The sequence below is a fragment of the Chenopodium quinoa genome, unplaced genomic scaffold (assembly GCF_001683475.1).
Source record: "Chenopodium quinoa cultivar QQ74 unplaced genomic scaffold, ASM168347v1, whole genome shotgun sequence".
Taxonomy (NCBI): Eukaryota; Viridiplantae; Streptophyta; class Magnoliopsida; order Caryophyllales; family Amaranthaceae; genus Chenopodium; species Chenopodium quinoa.
The window spans coordinates 10935400-10953451 of record NW_018745024.1 but is presented as its reverse complement, the minus strand read 5'-3'; the positions used below and the strand labels follow the sequence as shown (position 1 = coordinate 10953451).

The 18052-nt window shown below is 34.2% G+C and overlaps 1 protein-coding gene across 3 annotated transcripts; it reads right to left on the bottom strand.

Annotated features, from left to right (window-relative positions):
* Positions 1-2176: 2176 nt before the first annotated feature.
* Positions 2177-14465, bottom strand: LOC110708660 (acyl-CoA-binding domain-containing protein 4-like). 3 transcript variants are annotated; one of them, XM_021886848.1, is made up of 19 exons: positions 14112-14465; positions 13110-13180; positions 12780-12843; positions 12618-12683; positions 10536-10730; positions 10313-10390; positions 10037-10147; positions 9875-9941; positions 7756-7817; positions 6706-6845; positions 6298-6424; positions 6106-6220; positions 5507-5595; positions 5259-5342; positions 4976-5158; positions 4622-4777; positions 3304-3363; positions 2574-2781; positions 2177-2457 (listed from the first exon to the last, which is right to left on the bottom strand). In XM_021886848.1, exons 1-18 carry the CDS (start codon positions 14268-14270, stop codon positions 2596-2598), a joined length of 2013 nt encoding a protein of 670 aa, XP_021742540.1. In that variant the 5' UTR covers positions 14271-14465; the 3' UTR covers positions 2177-2457; positions 2574-2595. The 3 variants fall into 3 exon arrangements, with proteins under 3 accessions (XP_021742540.1, XP_021742541.1, XP_021742539.1); XM_021886849.1 differs by having other exon boundaries at positions 2587-2781; positions 14112-14464; XM_021886847.1 differs by having other exon boundaries at positions 2177-2781; positions 14112-14464.
* Positions 14466-18052: the final 3587 nt, after the last annotated feature.

The following is an 18052-nucleotide window of genomic DNA, read 5'->3' as shown; positions in this document are numbered from 1 at the left end:
CATTCAAGAATTGGAGTATTGTGAGTGAAAGTTGAAAAGAAAAATTCTTAAATTATATATTAGACTAGAGTGTACCCGTGCAAAATGCACGGGATATATATTTTATAGAAAGACATTACAAAAATCCAATAACAAAAATATATTTTAAATACGTGAAGTTGTTTGTGCTATAGCAACTGACTCTTTTATGTGTGGATACTCCGTGTAGCTAGATATTATAGGAGTTACTTTATCAATGTTATAGGGGTTACTCTGTCAATATTATAGGGGTTACCCGTTCAGTGTTATTGTTGTTATCCCGCCAATGTTATAAGGGTTATGTGTTTTGTGTTATAGAGGGTTACTCCAGTCTGTTTGTCGCAAAAAAAAAAATGTGCTAGTCTGCTTGTCGGGAAAAAAAAAACATGTTGTCACATAAAAAACATTATGTATGTATCTTTTGTTTCGATGATTATTGAATTAATAATAAGGCAATTAACTGATTTTAAAAAATATAAATAACCAATTGGTAGAATTTCTAAATAGTTAAATAGTGGAACTTATAGTAGCGATACTACTAAAAAAAAAGTACACATAATTTTGGAAAAACATGTGCAATTATTGTAATATTGGTGTTTTTAAAAAGAAATTGGGTAATATAATAAAATACTACGTTGGTAGTTTTTTTGGGGTAGTGTGTGTTATTAGGAAAAATAACAGTGGAAGTTTTTTTAGGAGGGTATTTTTATTTATTTTTTTATAAAATGACAGGTGGAAATTATTTGTATGGGCAAAAAAAAAAAAAAAAAAAAAGGGATTGAATGAGAATTGAGGGATTGATGTGGTGAGAAGTTGTTAAAATGACTCTTAAATTATACATTAGATATCCTGCAAATATTCTTTAATAAATAGAAAATACCCTGCAAATATGTCTTTGATAACAAAAATATCTTGCTTAATCGAAATTGGAAGCAAATTACACATTATACTATTATAGTATGTTCAATAACCATAATTGATGGGAAGAATATACAATTGTAAAAGATTTTGTAAAAGTCTTATTTTCCTAAATGATGCACTCGTTTCATTATCATTACAACAAAGAAATTTAATTCCTTTTTTCCATTTTATAAAATTTTTGGTAGTTTAATCGTCTAATTGTATATATATACTAGTAGTACTAAAACACAATAGGTTGTTAAATTTAGTCAGTAAAAGTGGTTTTTTTTTTTTTTTTTTTTTTTTTTTTTTTCCTACAATGCCTACGCCTATGAGTTCCGCAACATGTTGGAGCTGTATGTATTGTTGCTGCCTTTGTGCTCGTCATAACCGTCGTCTGTGTCGTAACGGTTATTAAACTTGATGAAGTTGGTAAACATGAGGATGAAATTGATCAACAACACTTGAACAAGGTTGAGGTTACGGTCAAGTCTTTTGATCTGATCACATTATCTATGGGAATTTCAAGTGGTAACAACTTTACAAGAGCCAATGCAAACATAACCCTCTCAATGTACTCCTTCATAGAATCCACAATACCCTTAACCATCGACGGATTATCACTCAAATATCGCGGTAAATTAGTTACTTCATCTACAATTGTTAATCAACATAGTGTAAAGGAATTAGGGAGCAAGAGTAGTACTAATAAGGTAGTTATGGACCTGAAAGATGTGACCGTGAATTACATGATTGCCAATGATTTATTGGCAACAATGGCAAGCATACAACAAGGTAATTTGGATGATTTTAGTATCCAGTTTTGGGGTTATTACCAAGCTCGTAATACTGTTGGCTCTTCAAAGGGCAGTATCATCGTCAATTGTCAAGGAAGGTTAGCTCTTCAAATATTGGCCGAGGCCGAGTGGATGATTAGTGGTACAACTCCATGTTCATACCGCATAATTTAATCACTAAGCTATGCATTAAAAGTTCCCCTCTTGATGCAGGTAGTTGAATTGAAGTTAAATATAATTATCAATAAACTTTAGGAGTAAATTTTTTTTTGGCATGATAATACATGCCTAGTAGTTTATACAGTACTTTATTTTTTTTTTCTTTGAAACCATAGTTTGTACTTCCTTTATACTAAGTACGAAGTAATAGTTATAGAGATTAAACATGAGGTTATTTTCTGAGAAACCTTAATAAAAAAAGTTAAAAGTGAATTTTACATAATAACATTATGATGGACCAATTGATTCATGCCCAACACATATTGTGTCGTCAGGAAATCCATAGCATTTGCATTTTATAGAAGAGAAAGATTACACAGTGGTACACAATAAACGTCCCAGTAATTAAACCAAAAAATAAGAAATGCTTGTATACCCTCTTAGTTCTCAGGTAGTCTTTACTTCTGTATTACATTACACACTACTACTACTACAGTCTACAGGCATGCTGACCCAGATGCGACTAACGCCTTTTGTATACAGGGTTTTCCAATTTGTATACCCCAGAACCTTCGATTTTAAACTAGGAAAAAATATAAGTAATAATTATTATCCTCGGACCAAAAAATTAGAAAAACCGGAAGAAAAAAGCAAAACTGAATTTCACAGAGCAATGAATCAATCACAAACAAAAACTACCAATATTTTGTACTTTGAATCATCAAGCATCATCCTCTTTTTGACCGGGGGATCCTGCAAGCCAACCCCATACTCCACCAGAACCCTGTCTCTGCTTTGCACTTAGGGCTGCTTGTTCAGAAGCCGCCTTCTGTCTGCGCAGGAGCTCTAATTCTTTTTCCAATTGCTCCATTGTTTGTAGCTTCTGCCGTAACTCAGCAACGTCAACCTGCCAATCCAAGTTACAATTAGCAATCAGCTTTATTATGTCAGGGAAGTCCAGGGAAAGCATATCAAGGACATCAGATAAGGCTCACGATATCATATACACCATTTTATATGGTCTCACAAATTTCATGATCTCAGGGTATAAAACCTGATTTTTCTGATTGGGAAACTGGCAAAACACCAAGAAGCAACTACTTAAAACTAACCACCATTATCCCTATTTTAAAGTAGCAGTAATTTTCTACCCATTGTCTTTAACTTGTTTAACTAATTCATAAAATATAAGGGAAGATCAGCTATTTAAATCCTTGAGAGAAAGTGAACAAAATCAAATATCTGAAGTGTTTTTTTTTTTTTCCAGGTATTTTGTCCCTCCTTTTTTTTTTTTTTTTTTATTACATAAAACTGCACAGAAATTAATACAAGCAACATAATAATCATATTATTTGGACTTTGGACCAATAGAGCTATCAAACTTTGGGGAAAAAGTACAATAAAACCAAAAAATTCTGGCATTACGTACCTCAAGCTTAAAACATCTAGACTGCTCAGCAGCAAGCTGACCACGTACAGATTGGAGCTCCTGCAATTCAAGATTTAAAAATTAAATACTGAAACCAAAAACATAGAAAGAACCCACTTCTGAAGAAAACACTACTCTCGGAATTAATAATGCCCATTGACCCAGCTAAAAAAAAATGGTATTCCATGACATGAACATATAATCTCATACCAAGAACCAATAACAAAGGATTTTTTACATCACATAGTGGAGTATATAATAAAAGCAAGTGTTCTTGTTATATGGACAAGAAGATAGCTAAAGATCTCTAAGGTTTTCCATTACTCATTTCATTTGGACAAGAAGATTGCTAAAGATCTAAGGTTTTTCACACTTAACTTGTAGTATCGAAAGGAAAAGCCAAATCCCAAAATACAACTGGAACCTCCCAATACAAGAAGTTGGAGCTGGTGGAAACAGAACTGTAGAAAGAAAATACTAGCCAACCACTAAACTATCTCAAACCCTGCAGTTTCTTGTTTTGTTAATTCAACAAAGATGTATGCAAATTATAAAATTTCAATTGACTTCTATATACTTTATACTCCCTCCATCAACTTAAGTTACAGTGCCTGATTAAACGCATATAAAGGAAGGAGACTGGTAAAAACAAGTGGGTGCAAGGGACAGGATAAAAAAACATACACATTCATATACTAGTTTAACTATGCATGTAGGTAATTAAGTAATTTTGTGGGGTAGAGACTTGAGAAGGTTAAAAGTGTATGTTCAAAACGAAAAAAGGGAGGAAAGAGGAGTAGCCAACTCAAAGGAACAAAGGGGAGAGAGTGAGGGATAGCTCACGTGGTTAGAGCTCCCCTATCGGTTCCAAGAGATCTTGGGATTGATTCTCATCACCCGCCCTTGTGGCTCTCTAAACACCAAAAAAAAAAAAAAAAAAAAAAAAGGGAAGTAAAATTTCAAAACGTTTACTTTCTTTTCATTTTGGGGGAGAGAGGGGGCAAGATCCATCAACCAAAACAACTAGGATCAACATTACACTAACTTATGCAGCTATCCAGAAACAGCAACTACTACACTTCAGGTTTTCAAACTTAATTGCAATCCCAAAGATTTTCATAATCACTATTCATTTGTATAATTTGACATTAAATAAAAAAAATAAAAAAATAAAAATCAGCTTCATTTTTCCATTACGCTAATCTCTGTCAAAGAATAACAACTGAACAACCTACACAATCTTCCTATAAAAAAGAGAGGATATAAATGAGCAACACAAGACATATATAGGTAATAATAAAAATGGAGAGACAATGACCTTTACAAGGTCACCATTTCGATTTTCAGCTTCTGTCAACTCTTGCTTCAACTGTTGACTCAGCAACTTTTCCTTACTTATTTCAGATTCCAGCTCTTCCTTTTCTTTCGTAATCACTGCTATAGAACGGTCTCCACCATTCTTGTTTTTAGTTTTCTGCAAAAAAGGCAGAAGCAGCAAAGAGCATATTAGAGTTAATAAATAGAATAACTTTGCAAATAGAGCTATGGAAAAAGTACAAAAGTCAGCCAAGTAGTCACAAAGAGTTGGTGCATATAATCACTTTTTGAGTCTATTCATCCCCCATCAGAATAATCTCAGGAAATTACTAAAACGTTGAAGTTCCTATAATACCTCTCCATCAATATTGTCCACAACGATTTCCCTTACTTTCCCATCCTGCCCTGCATCAAGTTCGGATTCCAAATCTCTAGTGGCATTTGTGGCATTAGGCACAGCAGAGACACTGCCAGGTCCAGCTGTATCTATCATTTTTGATTGCAATGTAGATTTGTGGCTAGGCTTGAGAACATGAACCTGCCAGAAGATGATGAATATCAAGATAGATGTACAAAGAAAAATACATATTCATTCTAAGTCAAAAACAAACACTTCAACAGGTGAAGAGCATACTGACCTCATTGCTGTAGCGGCCATTATAACCTCCAAAAGCAACCAGAACATCCTCCCCATTGTATGAGCCCACAACCAAGCTTACACCCTGAAAAAAGAAGAAAATGTATGACACATTGTCCTGCTCAAAGAAGCATGTGAATAAGAGCTGTTTTATTGAGACAAGATATAGTAGGTTCTTATGTAAATCGTGAAAATAGAATCGTACAGTGTAATTTGAGACATATTTCAATCATATAGTAAGCAGGTTACCTCACTAGCAAGGGAAACACGTCCTTCAACTGAAGTAACAACAGACCAAACAAGTGTAGACATATTGAGAACAACAGTCTCAGAGGCACCTGTCAAATATAGCACAAAATACTTATAAGTGCTACAAAAGATGTTAAATAGTCATTCTCAACTTCTCAAGTTGAATAAAAAAGGCAGATCAAGGAAGAAAGAAAAGCAAGCCAAGTACAATTACTGTTTTTAAAAAGGATCTTCTGAAAGAGCTATATATTTAATACAGACAAGCCTTTTTTTACCATAGACAAATAAGATTACATGCACTAACACGACACACCAAGCAAGCCAAATAAATTACTGTTTGAAAAATAGAATTTTTAAAAGAGATATTTTATACAGACAAAAGCCTTTTTACCCAAAATTTCCTCCATGCACGTGCGCACAGACATACTTGATTAATGTTGTTAATTTTATAGAAATCCCAGGAGATCAGACTTTCCATTTATATATTTAAGCTTTGGAAATGGTAAAAAGTTCATCCGAGCAGCATCAGACATTCGGGCAAATACCAAAGAAAGAGTGCACCCTTAAAATTCAGAAAACATAAGTTGCCAAATACATACCACTCTTATTATCACCTCCTCCAACAATAAACCAATTTTCTCCAATAGTCACACCTGCATGTCCAGCACGTGGAGTAGGTATATCACCTTGCTGGGTGGGTCTCGACCATTCCATCTACAAGATCAAAGAGGATATATAGATGGAGCAAAGCAAAATCACAAAACAGGGAAATCAGAGATGTGAAGGCTTACAGCTTGCAAATCAAGAACATGCAAATCATTGAAGCAAGCAGCATGAGAGCCACCACCAAAAATAAGGAGGTAACGTTCTGCATGTACTGCAGCAGCATGATCAGATCTTGGAGATGGAGGCACACCCCTATAATAATTTAACAATGTGTTAGGCTAGTAAAACTGCGAAAATTTTCTAGATTATTATCTAACATGTTACAGAGCTGTGTGTGCATGCAATAAAGATGGAACATGCAGTACAATGAGAGATGAGAAACTTAATTATGCCTTTGAAAATTCATAGAAAGTCCAAATTTTATCAATATTTAACATATCCATGTCATCCGTGGCTTTGACATTTTGCACATCTTATTCATTTGACAACTAATGATAATAAGTTTGCTTTAATCAAACAAGCAAACCACTTACACTGCATCAAAATCATCCCATGTCATGGTTTCCAAGTCAAGAAGGTGAAGATCATTTAAGAGAGTTCTGCTTGCATTTTGACCACCAAAAATAACTAAGGTGTTTCCCACAAGGGTAACAGAATGGCCCCCACGAGATACCTGCAACAAATGCATGGTCCCAGAATTAAACAAACTGCATATATATCCAAAAAATAAAAAATAAAAAATCAAGCACTAATATAGTCACCATAAAATAAAGAAGACACATACACAACTATTGCTTTTTAATGACTTCTAAAGCTTTTATCCTAAACAGCCAATATACAATTTGAAAGGAAAGGAAAGTAAAGTACCAAATCATTTGGGACGGAAGAAAGAAGAAAGATGCATAGGGAAACTCATTTTTTTTTTAAAAAAAATGGATATTGGCTAATATATGATAAATTTTCATTCTAATTATAGCACATTGAAAGTTTTACCATAAAACCCCATAGTAACCGAAAATTCAGTCAGATGGTATGATTAACCAGGGTAGCCCATGGGTATAGAGTTAGGGTCACGTAAAGAGGGCTTTTAATGGATAGGACTATAATAAGCATGGACCATATTAGACAGGGTCAATATAGGGCCACAATAATATCCCAACAATTTTGTACAGGAAAATAGTTAAGTTTTATGTATTTCAAAGAAAAAAACAGCTAATTCATATGTGCTTATTTTTGTCTCTCCTCTTCATTTTTTTCTGATTTATTTGCCCGTCCACAATTGACCTGTTACTGACGACCTGTTTTGGTCCCAACCACTTTGACCCTTTACAACTCAACACTCTTATGACCTGACCCACTCATGTCCCTCCCAGACCCAGCCCACCAAATAACCAGGTGTAGATTGAAATGCATTCACGAGAAAAAAGGGGCTAGAAAGGTTCCCAAGGTTAAGACTATGAACATGAAATAAAATACTGGAATCAAACCCCTAATTATGATGTCATCACTCCAAATTCGATCAGCAAGATATCTCACTGCCATAAGACTCACAACAAATAAAATCACAGAATTATTTTGATTACCGGTGAATTTCCGTATGTCTTCAGGATTGACCAAGTAGATGTTTGTGGATCAAAAACTTTCACTGTCAGGAAAAAAAAAATTAAAAAGAAAAGATTATGCATTATCCAATATATGTAAAGCATCAAAGTTTTAAGACTTGATATTATTTCATCAGAGATTCTAGTCAAGATTTAGAAAAACCAATGTTTAGTTGATTGCTCTTATAACACATATCAGGCATACATCAATTCCTTTACTATTTCAGGCAGCAGATTTAAAAGGTCCGTCTATTTTGACAAAATAAGCCAAGATAGAAAATTACGAAAATTCCATGTACGTGTTAAAAGCTTACAACCTTTGTCTTAACTACTACAAGAAAACCAATGTGCCGAAAATATTTAACTTTCCTCAATATTAACAAAAATGTTAGTCAGGAGAAAATAATTACATATATCAGCAGACATGGGGTTGGCCAGTGGAAATGAGTGAAAAAAAGTAAGTGCCAACACCACTGATTCTCATTAAAGATTGAACCTGAAGTAAAGCTAAGACGAGCCCCCATCGGCCCATCCCAAAGAAAAGCTTCGTCAGTCCTACTACAACCATTCCACTCAACTACTCAAGCCATAAAACCTACACAGTGGTTATATACATGCACCTGCAAAGTATATTCTGATCCTCATCTCCAAATAAACTCCAATCTCAAAATTTAAACATCATCAGAGCATGGTTTAAAATCTTGGCCACATTGCTGCACCGTGACCGCATTTAAAGGTTTTTAGCATTCCGTGACTGAGAATATAGGACGCAACTACTGCAAATCATCTACATTGCACGCAAAAGTGATTTCATGACCGTTACCACGATCACAACCACATCGGAGAGTTAAACGCATACATCAGAGCATATAGACAAGTGCATATCTTCCTCCTCTGCCAGAGAAAATTCCCAAAATACAACACCCCTAATCTTGGAAGAGCAAGGGCCCTGCTAAGGCCAAAGTAGCACTTGGGAATGTTTTGATGGAGATTTAAAAAGAATGCTTCGTACATTCTACAAAACCGCAGTTTTCTATAAGCCTCACCAGCTTAAGAAATAGGGAGTTAAGACATCCAGACAAAATTCAGGAGGAAAAAGGGTTCAAATGTGTTCTGGATGGTTGTTCCACTGTCTTATCATACAAGTCTTTTGATAGTCTCCAGATAAATCACCATATCTAAATCCTTCCCTACCTATAACCTATAAGTAGGCACTCTAAAGTTCCCCAAAGAAAAAGTATTATTTTGACAGCAGGGAGGGGGGTGTAACAGAAAACTAATTTGGAGTCCAAACATAAGGAAATGGTGGAAAATATCTATTTTCAAATCATCACATCGCATTCTATTCATAACACCGAGGTACATGGAGAAGAAGAGAATACTTAGGCCACGATGCTGAAGCATTTTCTAATTACGATATTTTAAAAAGAACAGGGCAAGATTGTATGGATGAATGCATCCATAGTAATTTTTGTTGGCGCAGTGATTAGAAAGGAATGAGACATAAAATATGGGATGAGTTTTTTTTTTTCAAGCCTAACATTTGAATATATGCTTCTCAGCTTTCCTTTGATGGTTTCACAGCCATTCTTTAAAATAATCTTCTCTCTACCCTACACCAAAAATACCCAAAGCACATTACAAACAAGAATTATAGTAAAAGTGTTTTTGTTTCTAGCAGTAACATTACAACAGAAAATGAAGGTGGTCGCCACAACCCTTCCTCTAAAGTTTAAAGTAAACAGTGCTTGACCATCTATGACTATACGCACAGCCCATTAGTTGTTACGGGAAGGGGGGAGGTCCAGTGTTACCTAACTCCACCCCCCTGTGTACCACATGTTGACAAAAGCAAATTATAGCACATAAATGGTATTTTTGGCCTTAGGTAGCGGCATATCGTATTGAATCTGATCTCACGTAACAAGTAACTCTGGGAGGGACCCTCTTTCTATTCCAAACTTTGAATACCATGATTTAAAATGCTACAAAAAGCCAATCCACAATGACAGTTTTTCAAAAGATTGCAATTAAACATTCAAAGCAGCAGAAATTTATGGGTAATGTTCTGAATCCAAAAACATTTCAATATGATTTGAACCTTGGATTGTCTCAAAAGGATCCTTTGTATGCCCAGCAACTGAGAGAAGCTTGTTTTCCCATGTTATCTGCAAAAACCAACAGCTGACATCAATTTTCTTCTGCACTAAATGTTCAGCATGGCATATTGACATCATATTTTGGACATAGCTCCAATACTGACCAACGTATGACCCGCACAAGGGATAGATGGGATACAAGACTCCACTTCTGTAGTTTCAGCTCCTTTCTTGACCTCCACTCTGGACCAGGTCCAAGCTCTCATATCTAAAACCTATAAAATATTGATTAAGTTAACAAAACACACATGGGGAGTGGGCCGAACAAAATGAAGGATTTGAACCTTATAGTACCCAGTAGTGAGAGAAGACAAAGAGGAGATTCAATGATTTGCAGGATGCTCCAGGATACACCAATGCAGATATGTGAATAAAATTACCTGAAGATCACTAAGATACCGGCCATTGTAATTTCCTCCATAGACATACATCTTCTCCCCTAAAACAGCTGCTCCATGCTGCAAATTTAGAATCCAATCTTTAGATCTAGATTGAACAGGAGAAATAGAATTTTCGCCTACCCTTATAAATCTAACCCTTTGTATAGAAGGAGGAGTGCACAATATAACAGATGTAAAATAGACCACTATCATAAGCCAATACCTCATATCGGGGTTTAGGTCGTTGGCCAGAAACAGGAGGTGCAACCCATTGGTCGTAGACACTAATTGATCCAAGACCTTCAGATACAACATCCTTATCCTGAGATTCTACTACTTTTCCGTTTTCAGTGGAAACTGTCTTTATCTCCGGATGAGCACTGCCATTCTCAATGATTTCCTCACTCTTTGAGTCATGCTAAGCCAAGGGGAAACAGAAATAATTAGAAGGGTTCAGAAGAATAATTATACCAGTAATAAATTATCATATTACAGATGGAGCCTTAATACTGAACAAAAGTGCCACCACATTAATTGTTTCAGGATGCTTTCTTCAGCTCTCAAAATGTTCACACCAAGTAACCATTTGAGAATATAAAAACAGATACTGGACAATAACACAGAGGGTCATAAAATTTTCATAATATACAAGGGCAAACCATAATAAATGCATAGCACCCAAAAGTAAAGATAATGCAAGGCACTGAAAACTGTGAGAAGGCAGCTATAACATAATTTCCGAAGAAGATATTTTGTTTCTTGCTTTCAATGTAGGGTATATGAAAGCAGTTGTTGATTAGGAAGTTTAATTCATGGTTATATACATGATTACATGTGGGCACATCAAACTGTCAATATATGAATGGCTACAGTACCATAATAATGGTTTGTACTTATATTCATATATATGACTTTAACATTCCCCGGGAAACTCGGATGGAAGTTCCAACCTTTAATTTGTGCAGTATTTGCAATTGAAATAAAGTACTGATAAACACAATCAGGGGCGAGTGGAGATCTATGTTGCTCGGAATCTTCATTTCACCTCAAATAACCATGTCAGACTCTTAGCACACCGATATTGGTACTTGGTAGGACACTTCAAGTTCTCCAACACTTCAATTTGTGCCAACGTTATGGAAGAATTTCACAAAACAGCCATGTCGGACACAAGCTCATGTCAGAAACAAGCACCCAATGATGAGTAACATATGTGGAGCAGTGGAGATCGAGATACATTAATACTCCTGTTAGAGCTTGAGCATCACATTTTGATTTTTTTTGCAGCCTTCTAAGTCCATTTATGAATTGTAACTTATATAGTTACATTAGAGAGCTACTATTATAGTTAAAATAAATTACTTCCTTAGTTACCAAATAAAAGTCTCATTTTCTCCAAAATATTGTCCCTAAAAAAAGCCTCATTTCACCTTTATCTATTTTTTTTTATTTACTTTTTAAACAACTAAAACCCATTGTCTTGTTTTTACATAAAAATATAATCAACAAAACCCCACACTATGTTATTAAGTTTTATTGACCTTAAAAAACAAGTGTAAAAGACAAATGGAACCTTTATTTGGGGATAGAGGGAGTATATAGAATTATTTTCTTAAATATACTTGATTAAACAATTAAATAAGCATTAAATATGAGTAATACTGGCCTAAGGGCCTGTTCTCATTGACTGAACTCACCTCAGAGTTGAACTGAAATGAAATGAATATTTTATAAGAGAAGGAAACTAGGAGCTGAGCTGAGGTCAACTGAAAATAAACGTATGAGAACAGGCCCTAAGTGTATTGTAAGTAAGACATGGGTGACTAATGACTAATAGGCTATAATCTATGTTACTCGGACTCTTCATTTCACCTCACCCATGTCATACCTCAGTCGTGGATAGGATACTTAAACACATCATTTTAGTTTAAAAATAATGGAAAACTTTCACACAACATGCGAGTCGGACACTTGTTGTGCCACACATGGATATCCCGAGTTCGAGTCGCATAAGGTATAATAGGGGTGAATTTTGACTAGCACATTGTGGGGAAAATATTTATAGAAAACAGGTGTTATTTTCCGTCTCATGGCAAGAGACTATCTCGTACAAGATTTTTCCATAAACTATAATTGCAAGTTTAACATCTACATATTTTATTTAATACGTAGTACTAATTGTCAAATTTTACAAACTTAGACCTTTGCTCATCAAACAGGAAATTCTTTTTGATGGAGAGAGGACAAGGAATGCAAATGATAAGGCATATGACAATCTGAAAAGATACAAGCCAAGGGAACTCACATTCATTTGCACGTCAACAACTGCATCCGACACTTCAGCTCTTGAATACCAGCCTGGGTCCTCTTCCTATAAATCAATGTAATGCATCAGACGATCACATTGAATTCTTGATATAAATTGAAATCTACAGCATACGGCATAGAAAAGTAGGCAAGTTAAAACCTCTAATATCTTCACAAATAGGCGCATGGCTTCTGCAGGTGCCATATTACCAAGACCACTCCAACTGGATGCATGTAAAACAAAGAACAACATAAGAGAGCATTAGTAAAGCGAATGAACATATCTTAATCATCTATATGGTCTTCCAAGTAACAAAAACATATGTCATCATCAACACGAGGTATTATTAAGTTATCAGAACCATGTGCAATTCAAGGATAAAAACAGGACCAGCTTGGATAGACCTATGACCTCCTTAATTAAAGATGTTATTTTGTCAATGCTGCATGAATTCAAAAGGCTACAGTATAAGACATGTCTACAACAAACCTTTTCCATTTGCTTAGCTCAACAGGACTCCAAGAACTTGGTTTCGGAACATTACATGGTCCAACAGTAGCCTGTAACCAAAACAGATTACAATTATAAACAAAATTGAACCCTCGCCAAAAGCCAAGGTAATCAACAACAAGAAACTCTAGGACAAAACATCCGAACCCAACTAAGATGCATAAATCAACCTAAAAGGCACATCACACAATCACACTAGCTCTCATAGACCTTGCCAAATATTAACAAGCTACCCTATCTCTGCTTTCTACATATTTTAATGGTTGAAACTATTATATGATACCTAATACATTAGTACATAGTCCTAAGTCAACATTGAGCTATATTAATGTATTAGATTGACAAAAATTTCCTTCCATTTGTTTCAACAATTCATTTCTCCAAAAAACCTCCAATTTTGCCAACACATTTATGTTTACACTAATAATACATTGTAAACGCATCTCAAAATCACTATCAGTCCCTAATGGTGCAATTCTTCAACTCGGCATTATGAAATCATCACATCGAAAATCTCACTCAAATGGAAATACATTACCCCATCCTCTCCACCTATTGCGATAACAATGTAGATATTTGCACTTCGCCCTCAATCCAATACAAAACAGCCATCTCCTACTCCACAGTCCACCATTAATCGGAAGTACAAACAAGTATAATTTGCCATTTCAATATAGAAAAGAGCGGCTTTCGATCTAAGATGCATGAACAATCCAATGCCAAACCTAAATCACTAAACAAAATCAAGATCGTAGTAAAATTCAATCATATCATTTGATCTCAACACCTAAAAACACAAATTAAAAAGCTAGAATTCCAGAAACACAAATCAGATCCAACTACTGTACAATCCAATCAAATCACACAAAATTCCAAGACAATTCACAAATCAATCAAATTACAAACAAATCCACAAAAATCCAAATCATAACAAAAACAATCACAACCAAAATTGAACAACAAAAATGGAGGACGTATGACCTGTTGATAAAGACCGTAAAGCAAAAGAGCGGCTTCATTATTGAACTTAGAAACGACGGCATTAGAGGCGGAGGAATCAGGAGATCCGGCGAAACCGACGTAAGAAGCGGCAGCGTAGAAGCGTTCAGGGTAAGCGGGGCCAGTGCTAGCCCTCGCCATTGATGAATACTGCTGCTACTGCTGAAGATTGCAGATCGATCGCAGTGGAAAATTGAGAGAATGTGATGAAGGAAGAAGAAGAAGAAATGGAAGGAAATAATAATAAAAATAGGAGAGAGAAGAAAAAAAAAAAGGGTGTTTGGTAATAACAGACGGGGGTGATCGTTTGGTGTTTGGGTGCAGAGGGAGAGAGGTGTTGTTCCTCTTCTTTGCAACTTGTTGGCTTGCCAAATTTTTTTTTTTTTTTTATTTTTTTTTTTTTTGGTGTTGTTGTTGTTCAAATTGGGCGAGAATAATGATGTAAATAAAATTTGATCTTAATACGGTGTATATTGCATATATGGTGTAAAATACTCATATGACTTAAAAATGAAGTATATTAGTGTATATATGAGTAGTTGACAAGTTGGGAGAATTTCTCAGCCTCTAATAACTTGAATCGTTAATGACTCTGAAAACACTTGTTGGTATAAAATTATAGTTTGATGTACCAATAAAGAATACTATTGATACCAAATATCAATAATGCATTTTGCATTTGTTGGAATTAATGTATGAGTATACTGGTTTGATAGAGCCGAAGAATTTCATGTGTTGGTGGTAAAATTTGCATTCAAAGCCTATTAGATGATTAGAGACACTTTGAGGGTAAGGATTTCCTTACCATCCTCGGCACCCAAAGAACCTAACCTATAAACTTGGGGCGAGTGAACCTGTGAGATACAGTTTTTAAACATCTAAAGAATTAACTCATATAATAGAAATATAATCTATTTATTTATTTTACAAAACCCATCAAGAGGAGCTTATATTAATAAATTTGATTTATGGCTACATCTAGAGTGCACTTTAGGATTTCATCATTCTACACTATGTGTTTATGGCCAATTTTTTACAATTGAAAATGAGTCGCATCACTCGCATGTGTGACTTTATTTTCACTACGCTTTAACAATTAACCAAACAACACTATCAAATTTTGAATATAAACTCGAAAATATCATCAATAGTTATATGGAAAGAGCTAGAGCCCATCAACTTAGCTTGAATCACCAATCACCATTAGGTAGTTTCCATGGTATTAAGATTATGTTTGAAAAAAACATGATTAATCTAGGAGTAGGATTTTTGATCCAAATCAAATGCTTGAAATTAGTCATACTAGTTATTGTTAAACTAGTATAGATTGTGATTAATCATTACTTTAACTTTTACCTCATTTATTTAAATTATTCACAAATTGTAATATGTGGTTGGCCACACCGTGTAGCCATACACCATAGAGATTACTTTGTTAGTATAATAGGGGTTACTTAATGAGTGTTAAGAGGTTACTCGATCATTGTTATATGGGTTACTCAGTGTATAGAGATTACTTTGTTGTTTTATAAGTGGTCATATAATGTGACCAGCTACATACAAGACGGGTTGTAAATTATTACAGATAAATCAATGTCTTAAGTGATCATCTAAACAACGCCCACATTAAGTGTTATACGAAGTATAATTCAATGCATTACATAGTCTGATATTTGATAAGAAAGCCCAACTTATGGCCCTGTTTGGTGCTAGCGTTTGAGGTAGCGGTTAGCGTTTTGACCACTCAAAACACTATTAGAAAAAAATTAAGAGTGTTTGGAAAGGTAGCGGTTCTAGTAGCGGTTAGCGATAGAGGTAGCGTTTAGGTAGCTTTTCTCAAACATTAAAAATAGTAGCGTTTAGAATTAGCGAGTAGCGTTTGGAATTTTTTTTACTTTTAAAAAATATTTATATGAATTTTGATATATTTTGGTATTGCAACCGCTACTTTTGCCAAACACTCATGCTATTAACCGTTACTTAGACTGCTAACCTTTATCCATTACTAATCGAGCGCTACTCGCTACCTTAAAAGCTACCCGCTACTCCACCGCTAAAAGCTACCCTCTACCGCTACTTTTGCCAAACAGGACCTAAGTGGCCAAGCCGACTGCATAGAAAAACCCAAATTTTTGGTCCAAAGTCTAGCTTGTTATTTTGCCCAAAATCCATGTCAAACCCAACAAAAAAACCCAACTGGTTTCCAAATTCTAAACGCCTAATTCTTACAAATTTTTACCTAGACTTTAGTCTAGGCTGAAATCCCCGCACCCCCTTGCAAACGACGCCGCATCACTATTGTTTTTAATTTCTTCCACCTTCAAACTACAGGACAACCTAACTTGATCTCCATCTTACATCTTTGTTGACCACTCTGCCATTTCTACTTCTCTGTCGATCACAAAATAACTTTTGGTAGAATCGCTACATTTGCATGCTTTAAATATATTTATGAATTGCATAGATTATTGTGTATTGATTTGATCAAAAATTTATTGTCGTAACTTACGATCAATTAGTTCAACAAGCAAATAACTAGCTTAATCAAACAGCCAAGCCATATCAAGAAATTAACACAAAAATTATAAGAATAATTTGATCCAATATTTCCTAATTTTTTTGTGGGATGAAGATATGGAATTATATATGCTAGTTTACTGTTGTGGTGGAGGCGATGACGACGCAACTAAAGTTGTCGATTACTTATTGTTCCAATTTTTAATTTACTTTGTAGTTGATGCCAAATATGAAAGTGATAGAGAAGGAGAAGAAAAAGATGAAGAATGAAGCTTAGAGGATTGTAGAGTACATATTAAGAAAGAGAGAGAAAATTATGAAGACTAAAGCTCAGGAAAAGATACCAGATACATCGTACCGTACTGTATAATGAATTTGTTCATAAATGAAAGACAAACATAAATGAACATATAATATTTTGTAATTGAACATTTAATTATGGTTTGATAGAACATTTACTTATTTTCATAGATGATAAAAAAATTTATAAAAGTTATCTTTTTTGTATTATTAAAGGAATTTGAGGATAATTATTGAGGCTTATGTGAAAAATAAACATATATTAAAAATTTGTGGAGTATATAAAGTATATAATATTTATACATATGAAAATGAACATCAAATAATATATAAATGAACATTTTTTTTTTTATCATTTTCATGTAAAGCTATAGAAAATCAAATTGTTTTTGAAATTCCTTATTAAATATGTAGAAAATATATAAAGATCGAAGATGGAAAAAGTGTGGACATTTATCAGAAATCTAATGATCATCTATTAATATGCAAATAATGATCATATACTAATATATAAATGAACATTTATCAAAATGAAAAATGAACATTCAACAAAAAGAATGTATTGTAGTTCATCAAGTAAACACTATAGGTTGTGCAATATGAGTTTGTTCTCCTGTAGCTGTTGATTTAACTATATTGTCAATATATCCATAACTTGATGTACATGTATAAATATGACAATGAAAATGCATCCATTTGTAGATGAGCATATTTCAATACAAGAATGAAAATTCATTAAAATATCCTGAAATTAAAAAGAAAATTAACAAATATCTTGACCGTGCATTTAAATTATGGGATTGAACAATTGCAATACTATATGTATAAACATCTACTAAAAAATCGAAATATAAATCTATTAATCTCCTGGCTATGTATCTACATGAGAATGAGCAAAAGGCTTTGATAAGAACATCAAATTTATTTATAAGTAGTTTATATATAATAAATATGGACATTAGACGCTATATATATACATGATAGGAAAAATAACACATGAAAAACTATTAAATAAAAAACAATATATACATAAAAATGAACTTAAAAGAGTATAGAAACTGACGTGATCAACATAATATCTAAATGAGCATCTACTCACATATAAA

Excerpts from the sequence above, each read along its gene's own strand:
- LOC110708660 (XM_021886848.1), bottom strand. The coding sequence starts at position 14,270 with ATGGCGAGGGCTAGCACTGGCCCCGCTTACCCTGAACGCTTCTACGCT. Across the intron at positions 9,942-10,036 it reads CTTGTGCGGGTCATACGTTG|ATAACATGGGAAAACAAGCT; the intron begins GTCAGTATTGGA and ends TGGTTTTTGCAG. Across the intron at positions 6,221-6,297 it reads ATGTTCTTGATTTGCAAGCT|ATGGAATGGTCGAGACCCAC; the intron begins GTAAGCCTTCAC and ends TTGATCTTGTAG.